Below are 13,038 nucleotides of genomic sequence, written 5' to 3'. Positions count from 1 at the left end.
TCCCCTGACACCCACTGACATTCCCCGCTCTGGGGGTCTCCACCGATGATCTCATGTAAACTCCTGTTATGCAGATGGGAAAACTGAGGCTCAGGGAGATTCAGTGACACTTGCAACATCTCACACCTGGAAAGTGGCCAAGCCCTCTGGGTCCCAGGCCTGGCTGCCACTTGGGGAGGTCTTGCTGGGAGACTCCTCCCTATGTCAGTGACTCCAGGACCCCTGGGCAGGGGACAGTCAGCAGCGTGTGGCGGTGGTGCTGTGTGTGTGGGATGGGAGGTATTGCCCTGTCTGGAGGCCTGGGCACACCCTGGGCACTGAGCTGTGAGTGTGTGCACGCGTGTGTGTGCGTGTATGCCTGTGCGCATGTGTGTGTGTGTGTGTGTGCGTGTGTGTGCGTGTATGCCTGTGAGCCTGTGTGCATGTGTGTGTGCGTGCGTGTGTGCGCACATGCCGGTGAGGGGCTGCTGAGGTTCAAGGTGGCAGGTCACTTGGACATGTCACAGCACAGAGGGTAAACCCGCTGTCCACCAGGCTTGGGCAGATATGGCTTCTGAATCCATCCTACCTGATTCAAACCAGGGGCTAGACTCAGAGTCAGAGAAGGAGGGGCCCGATGGAGAGGAGGGGGCAGCCCAGGATGGGGCGTGGTGAAGGTACATTATCCACAGCACTGATGCGGCTGCTCCAAGCCAGGCCTCTGCTCATTTCATCCTGAGCACAGACGATCGCCCCATTCTGCACATGTGGACACGAAGGCACGGGGCGGGGGGACTAGGTACTTGCCCAAGGTCACACAACTAGAAAATGGCTGGGCAAAACTTTGAGTCTGAGGTGGTCCAAGTTTGTGTCTTTGGCCCTACACTGTTGTGTAGATCTGGGAGGCATCCACCCACATGGTGAGCCAGAGAGGGGCATGTGGGGTGACCGTTGAGTTCAAATGAGCTCTCTCTTCGGGTCCTGCAAATGAGGCACCACCCCACCTCCCCACCTCCCAGACAGGAGGGTTGATGGTGCAGGTTTTCTTCCACACTTGGAGATTGTCTGTACTCATTCTGTGCCCTGGGTTTAATCCTAGAAGGCCATTCACCGGCTGTGTGACCGTGTGCAAGTAGCTTGACCTCTCTGTGCCTCAGTTTTTCTCCACGTGAAACGGGGTAAAGAGTCCTTTCTTCGTGGAGTGATGGGAGGATGAAGTGACTTAGTCCTGCGGGAGTCCGGGGAACATCGGCTCCTGCGGGGTCCGGGCTTCCACGCCACAGGCGGGCTTGCAGGGAGGGTCCTTGGAGTCATGTAGGAGCTGGACTGGGGACTTCAGCGGGGGGACCCAGGTTGCAGGGGTGTTCCCGAAGATGGAAGAAAATCAGCCTCTGAAGGGTGCTGGGTTTGGGCCCCTTCTCCCAAAGTTGAGGCACTGGCATCAGCTGGAAAGGAGGCCCCCACGGGAGGGCAGAGCAGGAACTTCACCTGGGGTGTGTGGACGGGCTTCGGGTCTTGTGCACCACCCCGGAGCCGTGGGGGAAACCTGTGTGTCTGGCTTTGTGGGGAAGGAACAGGAGGGGGTCACACCGGATCCCCCGCCCGCCCGCTTGACCCCAGCTCAGGCCCTGAAGTCTGCGAGCCCAGCCTGGTGAGTGGCAGCTGGCGGCGTGCGGCCAGCAGAGGGCGCTCTGCCCAAGGCTGTGAAAGGGCCCAGCGCCCGCCAGGCCGGCTGCGCGCTCCGCTCCAGGCCGCCCCTGCCGCCGAGACCTGCGGAGGTCGCGGGGAGCGGGGAGCTTGCTCGGCCTTAAACCTCCGGGAGTCCGAGTGGGACCGCTGAGGTCACAACTAGGGCTGCAACCCACCCGTGCCCAACTGGAAGCCGACCCAGACATCTGGGAGTCACAGAGGAAGCTTTGACAATTTCCCAGCCCAGCCCCACCTGTACAGACGGCTGTCAATCAATCCCGGGGCCCAGGCTTCAGCCCCCAGGGCTGGGAACCCCTGCGCAAGGGCTCCCTTCATCCTTAGCGTGAGCTCCCACCAGGCAGGGGCCATCGCTATTTCTGCCCATTTTACAGAGTAGAAAACTGAGGCTCAGAGGTGGAGGGACTTGCCTGAGATTACACTCAGGTTACGCACACCAGGGGCTGTGATGCCATGCCCCGTTATTTCTTTTTCCATTTATTCTTTCATATTCGTGATATTAACAGCAGCAGCAGCGCCTGTGACAGACCTTCTCAGGCTGGGCCCTGCTGGCATCTGGGCTGGATGTCTTTGAGGGCCCTGCGCGTTGAAGAATGCTCAGCGGTGCGGGGTGCATGAGGATCCCCGGGATGATGCCCGTGTTTTAATCCCTGAACCTGGAACATGTCACCTCATATGGAGAAACAGACTTTGCAGGGGTGATTGAGTCAAGATCATGAAGTAGGGGGTCATCCTGCATTATCAGGGTGGTCTTGATGTCATCACAGGGGCCCATCTAAGAGGAAGGAGGAGGTGAGAGGGAAAGGCAGAGGCCCAGAGCAGCTAAGCCCGATGCTGGGGCCGGAGGGGAGTCACACAAATAGGGTGGGCCCAAGATTCACCTCCAGGATCTCCCAGCCACGCAGTTCACCCGCCATGCTGCGGGTGGAGCAAGGAGGACCAGGCCTGTCCAGAGCTCTGCAGCCAGGGGTTCCAGGCTCCCCCCAACCCCTCTACTGACACTCCTGCCTTCAGGGCTTCGTCGGCATTGGCCTTTCTGGGCTGCTTCTGCAACAGCTGGGGGCACTCAGCTGACTGTGGCAAAGGCCACTGTGCCCCGGGGTTGGGCATGGGGGGCCGGTGAATCCCCTGTGGGGGAGCTGACCAGCGAGGGGCTGGGCGGTGAGAGCCAGGCCTCGGTGACATGTCCTAGGCAGCTTCTTCAGTAGCATGTTTAAGAGCACTGGCTTGCAAGCCTGTGGCTGGGTTTGGGTCCTATCTCTGTCCTTGGGCAGTAGTTTCCTCTCCCTGAGTGGGCTGCCTGAGGATCATACAGGGGTGGCTGCGTCCCGCAGAGCATCCACAGCTGTCCAAGGAACCCTTGTTTTACAGGGGCTCGTGCAGAAGGAGCGTTTTCATGGAATGTGAAATCCTGGTCCTGCCGGCCCTCCCCACAGAAGGTGGCATGGCTGCGTGGGTGGGTGCCATTCTGCTTTCATCCACGGAAGCTAGCAGCCTGGCAGACGAGAGTGTTCAGTCCTCCTCGATGTGTTGACCACCAGGACTGGAAAAAGCTGGTTTTCAATCTGGAATTTTGAATATGGGCCTCACATTTCAGCCATATGGCTTTGGGCAAGCCACTTACCCTCCCTTGGCCCCAGTCTCCTTATGTACTTAAGGGGAAGATTAAAGAATGCTTAGAAAATGCCCTCATCACAGAAGGTTCCCGCCATCCTAAGCACCCCCAAATTCAGGGGTGGGCCTGGATTGGCCACAGCTAATGACTCTCATCCCCGGGCCCAATTGAAGGTGGTAAATCCTGGGGTGGTTTAGAAATTGCTTTTTTCCCCTGTGGGAATGTGAGGTCTGGAACCACTGCAGCCACTTTGTCACCAGCAGGGCAGAAATCACAGTGGCTGGAAAGTCTGTGTGTGGAGCCTGAAAAAGCTGAGTCTGTGGGAAGCTAAGCAGAGAGATGAAGGAACACTGGGTCCTGAACCACATCGTTTGAGCTGCTGGATGAACCCTTACTTGAACTCCGCTAGTTTGCAAGAGTCAACAAACACGCTAAAAAAAAAGTATTGCTTTTGGTTTTGATTCATAAGTATCAATAGATATGCAATATCCAACTTACAATATTTAACAGATACCCAAACATACAGTCATTCCCCAGTATCCCCAGGGGATTGGTTCCAGGACTCCCTGTGGACACAGAATCCAAGGATGCTCAATTCCCTGATGTGAGATGATAAGGATTTGTATATAACCTGTGCACATCCTCCTGTATACTTAAAATCATATCTAGATTACTTACAATACCGAAGACAATGGAAATGCTATGTTAATAGTTGTTCCGCTGTATCATTTAGGGAATGATGACAAAAAAATGTTCATCCATGTTTAGTACAGAGGCAGTCATCTTGTTTTTCAGATGTTTTCAATCCTCAGAACCCACACATACATAACCAACTGTATTTTAAAAAATCTGATTGGTTTCATTTTTCCCACTTGAAACTTTATTCCCACATTCACCCAGTCTTCCATTCCAGGCCAGACCCAGTGGCTTCATAGTTTTTCTGTGCAGTATCAGGCTTCAGATTCTCACCACTCCCCATACAGGTTTTTGCTTTTTTATTTTTTTTCTGGGTGGTCTTTCTCGGCATGCCTCCTTTTTTTAGGAGAGAGCACCCACCAGCCTCTTCCTGAGAAAGGGGTCATGGAAGGTAAGTGTATTAGTCTATTCTCACGCTGCCAATAAAGACATACCCAAGACTCAGTAATTTATAAAGAAAAGAGGTTTAATTGACTCACAGTTCAGGATGGCTGGGGAGGCCACAGGAAACTTACAATCAAGGCAGAAGGGGAAGAAAACATGTCCTTCTTCACATGGCAGCAGCAAGGAGAAGTGCTGAGCAAAAGGGGGAAAAGTCTCTTAAAAAACTATCAGATTTGTGAGAATTCACTTAGTATCATGAGAACAGCCGCATGGGGGGTGACCACTCCCATAATTCAATTACCTCCCACCAGGTATTTCCCGTGACACATAGGGATGATGGGAACGACAATTCAAAATGAGATTTGGGTGGGGACATAGCCAAACCATATCAGAAAGTTTTTGAGCTATTTTATTGGATAATTTCCTTGTCAACCCATTCTCCTGGTGAGTCCTTTGCAGGGGTACAGCTACGCCAGGGTGGAGGCATCTCCCTCAGGATTCTGAAGGCATTTTCTTCCACCCACCATGTTGCCATTGAGTCATCTTGTGCCATTTGAGTTCCAATATTTTCTTCTGGTTTGTGACCATTTTTATTTTGTCTGCAAAGGCTTTTAGAATCTTTTCTTTACATCCAGTTTTCTAAAATTGTATGATAACGGATAGGTTGGTTGGGGCTTTTGTATTCATTGTGTCAACTATTAGGAGGGACTTTCCGTCTAGAAAGTCATGGTCTTCCATTTTGGGACTTTTGTATTTTTAAGATGATCTATACCTCCCACTTTCCTCACACTTTCTACTTATGAGACATAGGGCTTACTTCACTTACCAAGTAATTTTTCCTTTTCCCTGTTATTTCCCGTCTTACAAAAGAATCTTTACTATCTGGGAAGCTTTCTTTCAACTTTTTTTTTTCCCACCACCATACCTTTTTAACATTTTTTAGCTTTCATACTTCCAAAGTCAAGGAGTGTGTCTTGGTTCTTCTAAACGTCCTTTATTGAGCAAATCACTCTTGCTTCCTGGTTGTGGTGGCCTTGCCTCCCTCGGAGGATGTTAGTGATTGAGCTTTGATGTTTTCTTCTGTTCACTGCATTTTCTCTACTTCCTCCTAATTCCTCTTGTATGTTTGCTTGCTTTTGCCTGACCTTCATTCTGAAAGCTTTCTTCAAATTTCTTGTGAAAACATCTTTTTAAATAAAGAAGCTCATTCAAGTAGAGTTTTCTGTGACTTATAGGCTACTAGTGACCCCTCAGCCCACCCCACCATGCACACTCCCAAAGTGAAAAGCCCCCATGGCCATTAATTGCATCTTTCCCCCACAAACATTTTGTGAGAGGCAGAGAAGAAATTCTTGGTGTTGTACAAAGTAGAGACAGAGGCACAGAGAGGGTCACATGATGGGCCCTGACACTGGAAGGCTGGGTGGCACCTGGACCAGAACCCATCCTCTGGGCTGCACCTGTCCCTGGCATCTGCCATCTCCATGTAAGGTCACTGTTCATACCATTCATCCAGCCTGCAGCCAAGGAAGATGGGAAGAGCCTGGCACCCACTCCCTGTGGGAACCTTGGAAGAGCCTTTAATCCATGGAGTTCCTCAACCTCATGCTTGTCCTTCACATGAAGGGATGCTTTGTCTGTCTTCCTCTAAATAAGAGCTTTCTGTGTTTGAAGAATTCTGAAAATAAACACCCATACCTCATTTCCTGAAGTTGAAACTTGTTTTTTGCAGGTGCAACACTTCTTCTCTTTTCTGACTCCAGAGCCACCCTTTCTTGGGGAACACATCCCACATGGAGGACTTCACCTTCCCCTACTATGGGGGAGCACATTGGACCCCACAGTAATCAATCAGGGAACTGCATTCTCCCTGATTGGTTCGAGGATCAGCATATGACCCATGCACAGCCAATCTAAATCCTCCCTGCAACATACTCCCAGCAGCATTTGGTTTGAGGAAGACTCTTTCTCCCAGGGCTTCCACACTGGCACACCGTGAGCCTTGGGTGGCTGGGGCCTTCTGGAGAGAGGCTCATCAGAGAGATGGAGAGAAAGAAGCCTGAAAGGAAGGCTCGAGCCCCTGGATCCAGCCATTCCTGAACATGAGTGTCCCTCCATTCCCCAGTTGCATGAACAAATGCATTCACCATTGTGTCTGAGCGTGTGGGAGCTGGGCTTCAGCCATTCAAAGCCAAAATGCCCCTCAGTCTCTCTGTAGACTCTTCTGCTCTAAGCATCCAATTTTGGTTGCCTGGTAAAACCCCACAGGTGAGGAGTCCTGTCTCGGGTCGCCCCAAGAGGAGAAAAGCGACTGGAAGGAGAACATAGAATTGCATTTGTGAGCAGCTTGGTGGTTTCAGAAAATCATTTCAAACTCCTGGAGCAAATTCATCCTCCCCACATCCAGCTCCGGGACTGCAAGCTCCATTTGCGCACACCATCGCCTAAGGGAGAGGTGGGTGGGCGGGCTAGCCAAAGCGCGGGCTGAGGGGTGGATGGACTTAATCATTCTCTGCTTTTAATGGTAGCTAGTTAATTTCCTTCCTGAGGAGACCAGCATTGACCTTCACCTCTGGCCCCCATTAACTGCTAGCAATGCTTTGTCAGCATATTTATGACAAATTAATTACACAGGGAAGATCTTGCTGGGAAAATGAGTATTCCGGTTCAGGCTGGGGGCGGGAGCTGCATTTTGATTACCTATTGACAGGGGCCTGGTTATCCACAGTTTGGGCAAATGTTGAGGCGTGCAACTGATTTGCAGCTCCATGCAGAAGGAAGACACCCCCAGAAAGTGAGCCAAACCCAGTTCTTATCCCCTCCTGCCTAGTGACTCATGTTTGCAAACTGGATACTCCATGAGAAAATACTTCGTGGATTCCAGATCAGCATGGTGGTTGAGCTAACTCAGCACTCCTGTCCATGGGACAAAACCCCCTATCCCCCATTGTGAATCCAATGGCTATACCGACCTTGCTGCGTAGATCTGCCCAGTCCTCCCTGTGGGCTGGCTTGTACAGCAATGTCTGGTCCAAACCCTAAGCAGCTGTGGTCTGGTCTCCACCTCCCTCCCCTGCCAGCCTCCCTCCACCCTTCTTTGTGCTAGGCTTTCTGGCAATACCCAAATCATGGTGGTTCTCTGAATAACTCAGCTGGTTCTGATCTTCATGGCTTTACCCAGCTGTGCCCCTGCCTAAAGCACCGTTCCCACCCTACCCAGCCTCTGTCTGCCTGGTCTTGAAAAATGTGCTCTTGAGAGTTTCCTCCTCCTCCAGGAAGCCCCCTGAATGCCTCCAGGCTGTGTCCAGGCCCCTGTTGCACACTCCCATGATTCCCTGTGACTGTTCCTGCTCTCAACTCCCTGCCCATGTGTGTCCCCCCACCTGGCTCACTGTGATCCTCTATCGAAGACAAGACTTTGTCTCCCACTCTCAGTAGCCCAAGGACCCAGCACGGGGGTTAACCTGCAAGATGTGGTCAGTGAAGGGCCTTGTCCAGCACATGTTGTACCCTAGAGGTATAAAAGTTGAAAGCCTGGGACCCTGAGCCCACAAGTTCCGCATGTGAAGCTGGGGAATGCAGCGAATTTCTGAGGTTCTAGCCTGTCCAGCATCCCTTTTCTGGTAGCTTTAGAAAACTGCTCATCCATCACCCTTAGACCATGTGACTGGGGGCAGCTGCTTCTCACTCATCCTGGTTCCAGAGATAAGCCACGTGATACCAGTAGGCCAATCACTGCCTTCCATTGCTCTGGCCAATGACTGGTGGGGAATGGGCATACAACCAAAGTCATCTGTTGTGGCTTTTGCTGTCGGGAAATTCATCCCTCTCCATTGGGCGGCTACGCTAGTGGTGTGGGGGCCTGGAGCTACCAGGGGCTGTCTTTGAAAACAGAGGAGCAGGGAGATGGAATGAGGCTGAGTTCTAAGACATCACCTGAGCTCCTGGATCCAGATATTCCTGAAGCAGGCTCTATGCCTGGACTTGTCTGTTAGAAGAGCCAGTGCATCCTCTTTTGTGTGGAAGCGGGTCCCAGCTTTCTGTCATTTACAACCAAATGGGTCTTGATGGACATAGAGGTAGATGAACAACAAGGCAATGCTGGGGCAGTGAGGTGTGGGTTTGATGTGGGGAGCAGAGAAGGGCTCAGGAGTGGATAGGAGGCATCCAGCTAGGCTGTGACCTCTGAAATCTCCCTGTAAGGTCACGCCTCAGGCTGAGTAGCAGTGACCTAAGGGAAGCAGGTAGGGGAGGTGAGGGGGCAGCTGCACTTTGGAAATGGAAATCCCAGTGGAGCCAGCTTTAGCACTAAGGGGATGTCTCAGTTCTTCTAATGGGTAAGTGCAGGATACGTCCTGCTTCAGGAATGACTGGATCCAGGAGCTCAAACAATGTCTTTCAACTCCACTTTAAGGGATGAAGTGTAAGTTCTATGTTCAGTCTAGGTTCTGACCAATATGCCACGACATCCACCCTAAAGTTCCTCCCAGTTCAGTTGGGCAAGGAGATATGAATTTGTTCAATAACTGTGTTTACCAAGGCCCCGTGACAAGCCAGCTCCTCCCCATTAAGGTGATATTACCCCAGGGGGCATCAGCTTTTGGGTGTCGGATCCAAAGGCCAGTGAAGGAGACACAGAAGAGTGTGAGAAATGCCCACCTGAGGACTGGGCGTGGCGTTGGAGCCGGGGAGGGGGGCAGCAGAGTGCCTGCGTGTGTGCACCTGCGTTTGCGCACCTGTGTGTGTGCACCTGTGTGTGTGTGCACCTGTGTGTGTACCTGCGTGTGTGCACCTGTGTGTGCACTTGTGTGTGTTTATATGTGCACATTGAAGGAAGGACGCAGTCTTTGTTCCACAGTCACCCTGCCTGGCTGATCACCACCTTGCTCTATCCCTCTCCATCTTCCTCCCACCATGCCCCAACAAATCCCTCTGGTACCCACCCCGCCCTGTGATTCAGGAAATGTTGCAGAGCCCATACCCCTTCTATGGGAACTTAGCCCCTCACGGGGTGGTCAGTTCTGGTAAATAATAAGCTGACGTAGTTTGGATGTGTCCCCAACCAAATCTCATCTTGAATTGTAGCTCCTGTAATTCCCATGTGTTGTGGAAGGGACCCAGTAGGAGATGATTGAATCATGAGGGCGGTTTCCCGCTTACTGTTCTCATGGTATCGAATAAGTCTCATGAGATCTGATGGTTTTAGAAGGGAAACCTCTTTCGCTTGGCTCTCATTCTCTCTCTTCCCTGCTGCCATGTAAGATATGCCTTTCGCCTTCCACCATGACTGTGAGTCTTCCCCAGCTACATGTAGCTGTGATTAAATTTCTTTTTCCTTGTAAATCACCCAGTCTCGGGTAGGTCTTTATCAGCAGTGTGAAAATGGACTAATCCACAGGCACTCCCTACTGATCGGCCAGAAAAGGTCACATGACCCGTGGCTTGGCCAATGACTTCCGTCAGGGCCTGGGACCCTGGGGTGGGGCTGGGAAAGAAATTGCTCTTTGGCAGTTCAGCTAAAAAATCCTGAGAGCTCAAAGGTGAGGAGAGAAGATTCTAGAAAGGTCCAATGATAAGGAAGTCAGGTGGCCATGATGGGCCTTGAGGAAGTCAGACCTTGAGTGAGAAGAGAGTTGGGGCAGTGTCTCAGTTGGCTCAAGCTGCCGTAATAAAATGCTTCACACTGAGTAATTTACAAACAACAAGAATTTATTGCTTACAGTTTTGGGGTCTAGGAAGGCCAAGATCAAGGTGCTGGCAGAGTCGGCGTCTGGTGAGGGCTTGGTCTCGGCTTTAATGATGGCGCTTTGTTGCTGCATCTTACGTGGAGGACAGGCAAGCAGGACTAGCAGACCCCCTTAAGCCCTTTTGTGAGAGTGTGAATCCCATTCATCCTCCCGACTCCATCCTCTTTCAATAACTGTTTTTATCAAGGCCCTGCTTCATGCCATTGCACTGGGATTGTGGCTGGTGGTTGCTGCTTCTGTTTTTGTTTTTGAGATGGAGTCTCACTCTGCAACCTCTGCTCCAAACTCAAATGATCCTCCCTCCTCAGCCTCCCGAGCAGCAGGACCACAGATGTGCACCCCCATGCCCAGCTAAGTTTTTGCATTTTTGGGAGAGATGGGTTTCATCATGTTGCCCAGGCTGGTCTTGAACGCCTGAGCTCAAGTAATCTGCCCATCTTGGCCTCCCGAAGTGCCAGGATTACAGGTGTGAGCCACTGCACCTGGTTGGAATTATGTTTTGATATGAGTTTTGTTGGGGCTCAAACATTCAAACCACAGCAGGATGGAAGGTAACTCAAGGCAGGTGCCCTGGGCCCAGGAATGAGTGGAGAGAGTGGCCTGGGACAGGCTGGGGGTCTGAACCCCGCTCCCATCTACCAACCTCCTCTCGGCACACCAAGGGCTCCCCAAGGCAACTCTCTGCCACCTGCTTCGTCCTGAACCAATCCCCACGCCAGGTCCATCCCCAAAAACTGACTCATGCAGGTTACGTACCTGGAAGCAAGCAGATCAAACGATGCTTATGGAAAGCAGCAAGCAGCAGGCTAGGTTCGCTAGCCTGCACCCACCCCCAGCCTGTGTCCAAACCCCATGTGAGGCTGCGCTCTCAATTCCGGCTCCCCATCAGCTCCCCGAGTGTGAGGCTTTATCTACGCAGTGGCTGCCGTCTGCAGCTTTGCGACGCCTCTTTCCAAGAGTCATAGCTTCCAGCTTGGGGCTGAGATTCGTGTGGTTGTGAGTGATGGGCTGACCAATGTCTCCAGGAAAGTGACTTCTGGATTGCGTGTCTGCGGGATGAAGACCTGGGGAAGAGAAGATGGAGGGTCAGCTTCACAGATGCATGGCCTGGGCATTTGCACAGGGACCCTCTCTTGGAAGGATGCCGAGCTCAGCTTGAGGCTTTGTTGTTACTGTCTTTAGATTTGTACTGAGTCTTGAACACGGAGCCCCACCTTTTCACTTTGCACTGGGTCCCCAGATCCCATAGCCAGTCCTGTCCTAGTTTCACAGCAGTGAGATGAAGGAGCAGAAATAACACCGGAAAGCCCCATCCCAGGCTCTCCCAGGCCTCCCAGTGACCCCAAAAGGCAGCTCTACATGCTCTGGCACTGGCAGCCTCTGATGAGCAATTTCCTCAAACAAAACAAGAAAAAACGAAAACATTCCAGGCCTTACACATCTCAGGATAAGGTCCCGCCTGCCACTGGAGGAGGAAGTGACAGGCAGACCTCATTTGATTGCACTGTACCTTGCTGTACTTTGCTTTATTACACTTCATAGATACCGCCTTTTTTTACGAGTTGAGGCTTCGTGGCACCCTGCGTGAGGCAAGTCTATCAGCGCCGTTTTCTCCAGCAGCATGCGCTCACTTCTAGTCTCTGAATCACATTTTGGCATTCCTCATAATATTTCACACGTTTTCATTTTATTATATGTGTTATGGTGATCTGTGATCGGTGATCTCTGATGTTGCTACTGTCATTGCTTTTCTTTGGGGTGCCACAAATATCTCCGGTAAGATGGAGAACTTAATCAATAAATGTGTGTGTTGTTCTGACCTGTCACTGATCAGCTGTCTCCTCTCTCTCTCTCTCCCTCCCTCCCTCCTCAGGCCTCCCTATTCCTTGAGATACAACAATATTGAAATCAGGAAAATTCGTAACCCGACAATGGGCCAGGTGTGGTGGCTCACGCCTGTAATCACAGTACTTTGGGAGGCTGAGGCAGGTGGATCACCTGAGGTCAGGAGTTCAAGACCAGCCTGACCAACACGAAGAAACCCCGTCTCTACTAAAAATACAAAATTAGCCAGGCATGGTGGCACATGCCTGTAATCCGAGCTACTCAGGAGACTGAGGCAGGAGCATCACTTGAGCCTGGGAAGAGTGGTTGCAGTAAACCAAGATCACACCATCGTTCTCCAGCCTGGACAACAAGAGTGAAACTCCATTCTCAAAAAACAATCAATCAACCAACCAATGAATCAATCAACAACAACTGGAAGGAAGAGTTGCATGTCTCTCACTTTAAATCAAAAGCTAGAAATGATTAAGCTTAGTGAGGAAGGCATGTCAAAAGCTAAGAGAAGTCGAAAGCTAGGTCAAAAGTTAGCCAAATGGTGAATGCAAAGGAAAAGTTATTGAAGGACATGAAAAGTGCTGCTTCAGAAGACACATGAGTGATGAGAAAGTGAATCAGCCTTATTGCTGGTATGCAGAAAGTTTTAGTGGTCTGGATAGAGGCTTGAGCCAGCCATAACAGTCTCTTAAGTCTAAGCCCAGTCTAGGGCAAGGCCCTTGCTCTATTAAATTCTAAAGGCTGAGAGAGGTGAGGAAGCTGCAGAAGGAAAGTTGGAAGTTATCAGAGGTTGGTTCATGAAGTTTAAGGAAAGAAGGCGTTCCCATAACATCAAAGTGCAAGGTGGGGCAGCAAGTGCTGATGGAGAAGCTGCAGCGGGTTATCCAGAAGCCCTAGCTAAGATCATTGATGAGGATGACTACATGACACAGCAGGTTCTCAATGGAGGCGAAGCAGCCTTTGTAGGGACATGGATGAACCTGGAAACCATCATTCTCAGCAAACTGACAGAAGAGCAGAAGATCAAACACCGCATGTTCTCACTCATAGGCGGGTGTTGAACAATGAGAA

General features: G+C 51.2%; 1 protein-coding gene across 2 annotated transcripts in view; it reads right to left on the bottom strand.

Moving 5' to 3' along the window:
• Window positions 1–10,492: 10,492 nt before the first annotated feature.
• The window catches only part of ZBP1 (Z-DNA binding protein 1), a 16,063-nt gene continuing 13,517 nt past the window's right edge, over window positions 10,493–13,038 (bottom strand). For both annotated transcript variants that reach the window (XM_017536564.2, XM_017536563.2), the window contains exon 8: window positions 10,493–11,192. In XM_017536564.2, the coding sequence (XP_017392053.1) occupies window positions 11,014–11,192 (179 nt within the window). In that variant the 3' untranslated portion in view covers window positions 10,493–11,013. The remainder of the gene's footprint in view (window positions 11,193–13,038) is intronic.

Source organism: Cebus imitator, unplaced genomic scaffold (assembly GCF_001604975.1).
Source record: "Cebus imitator isolate Cc_AM_T3 unplaced genomic scaffold, Cebus_imitator-1.0 Scaffold99, whole genome shotgun sequence".
NCBI lineage: Eukaryota > Metazoa > Chordata > Mammalia > Primates > Cebidae > Cebus > Cebus imitator.
The sequence above is the reverse complement of the archived record's forward strand: the minus strand, read 5'-3'. Positions and strand labels throughout refer to the sequence as shown.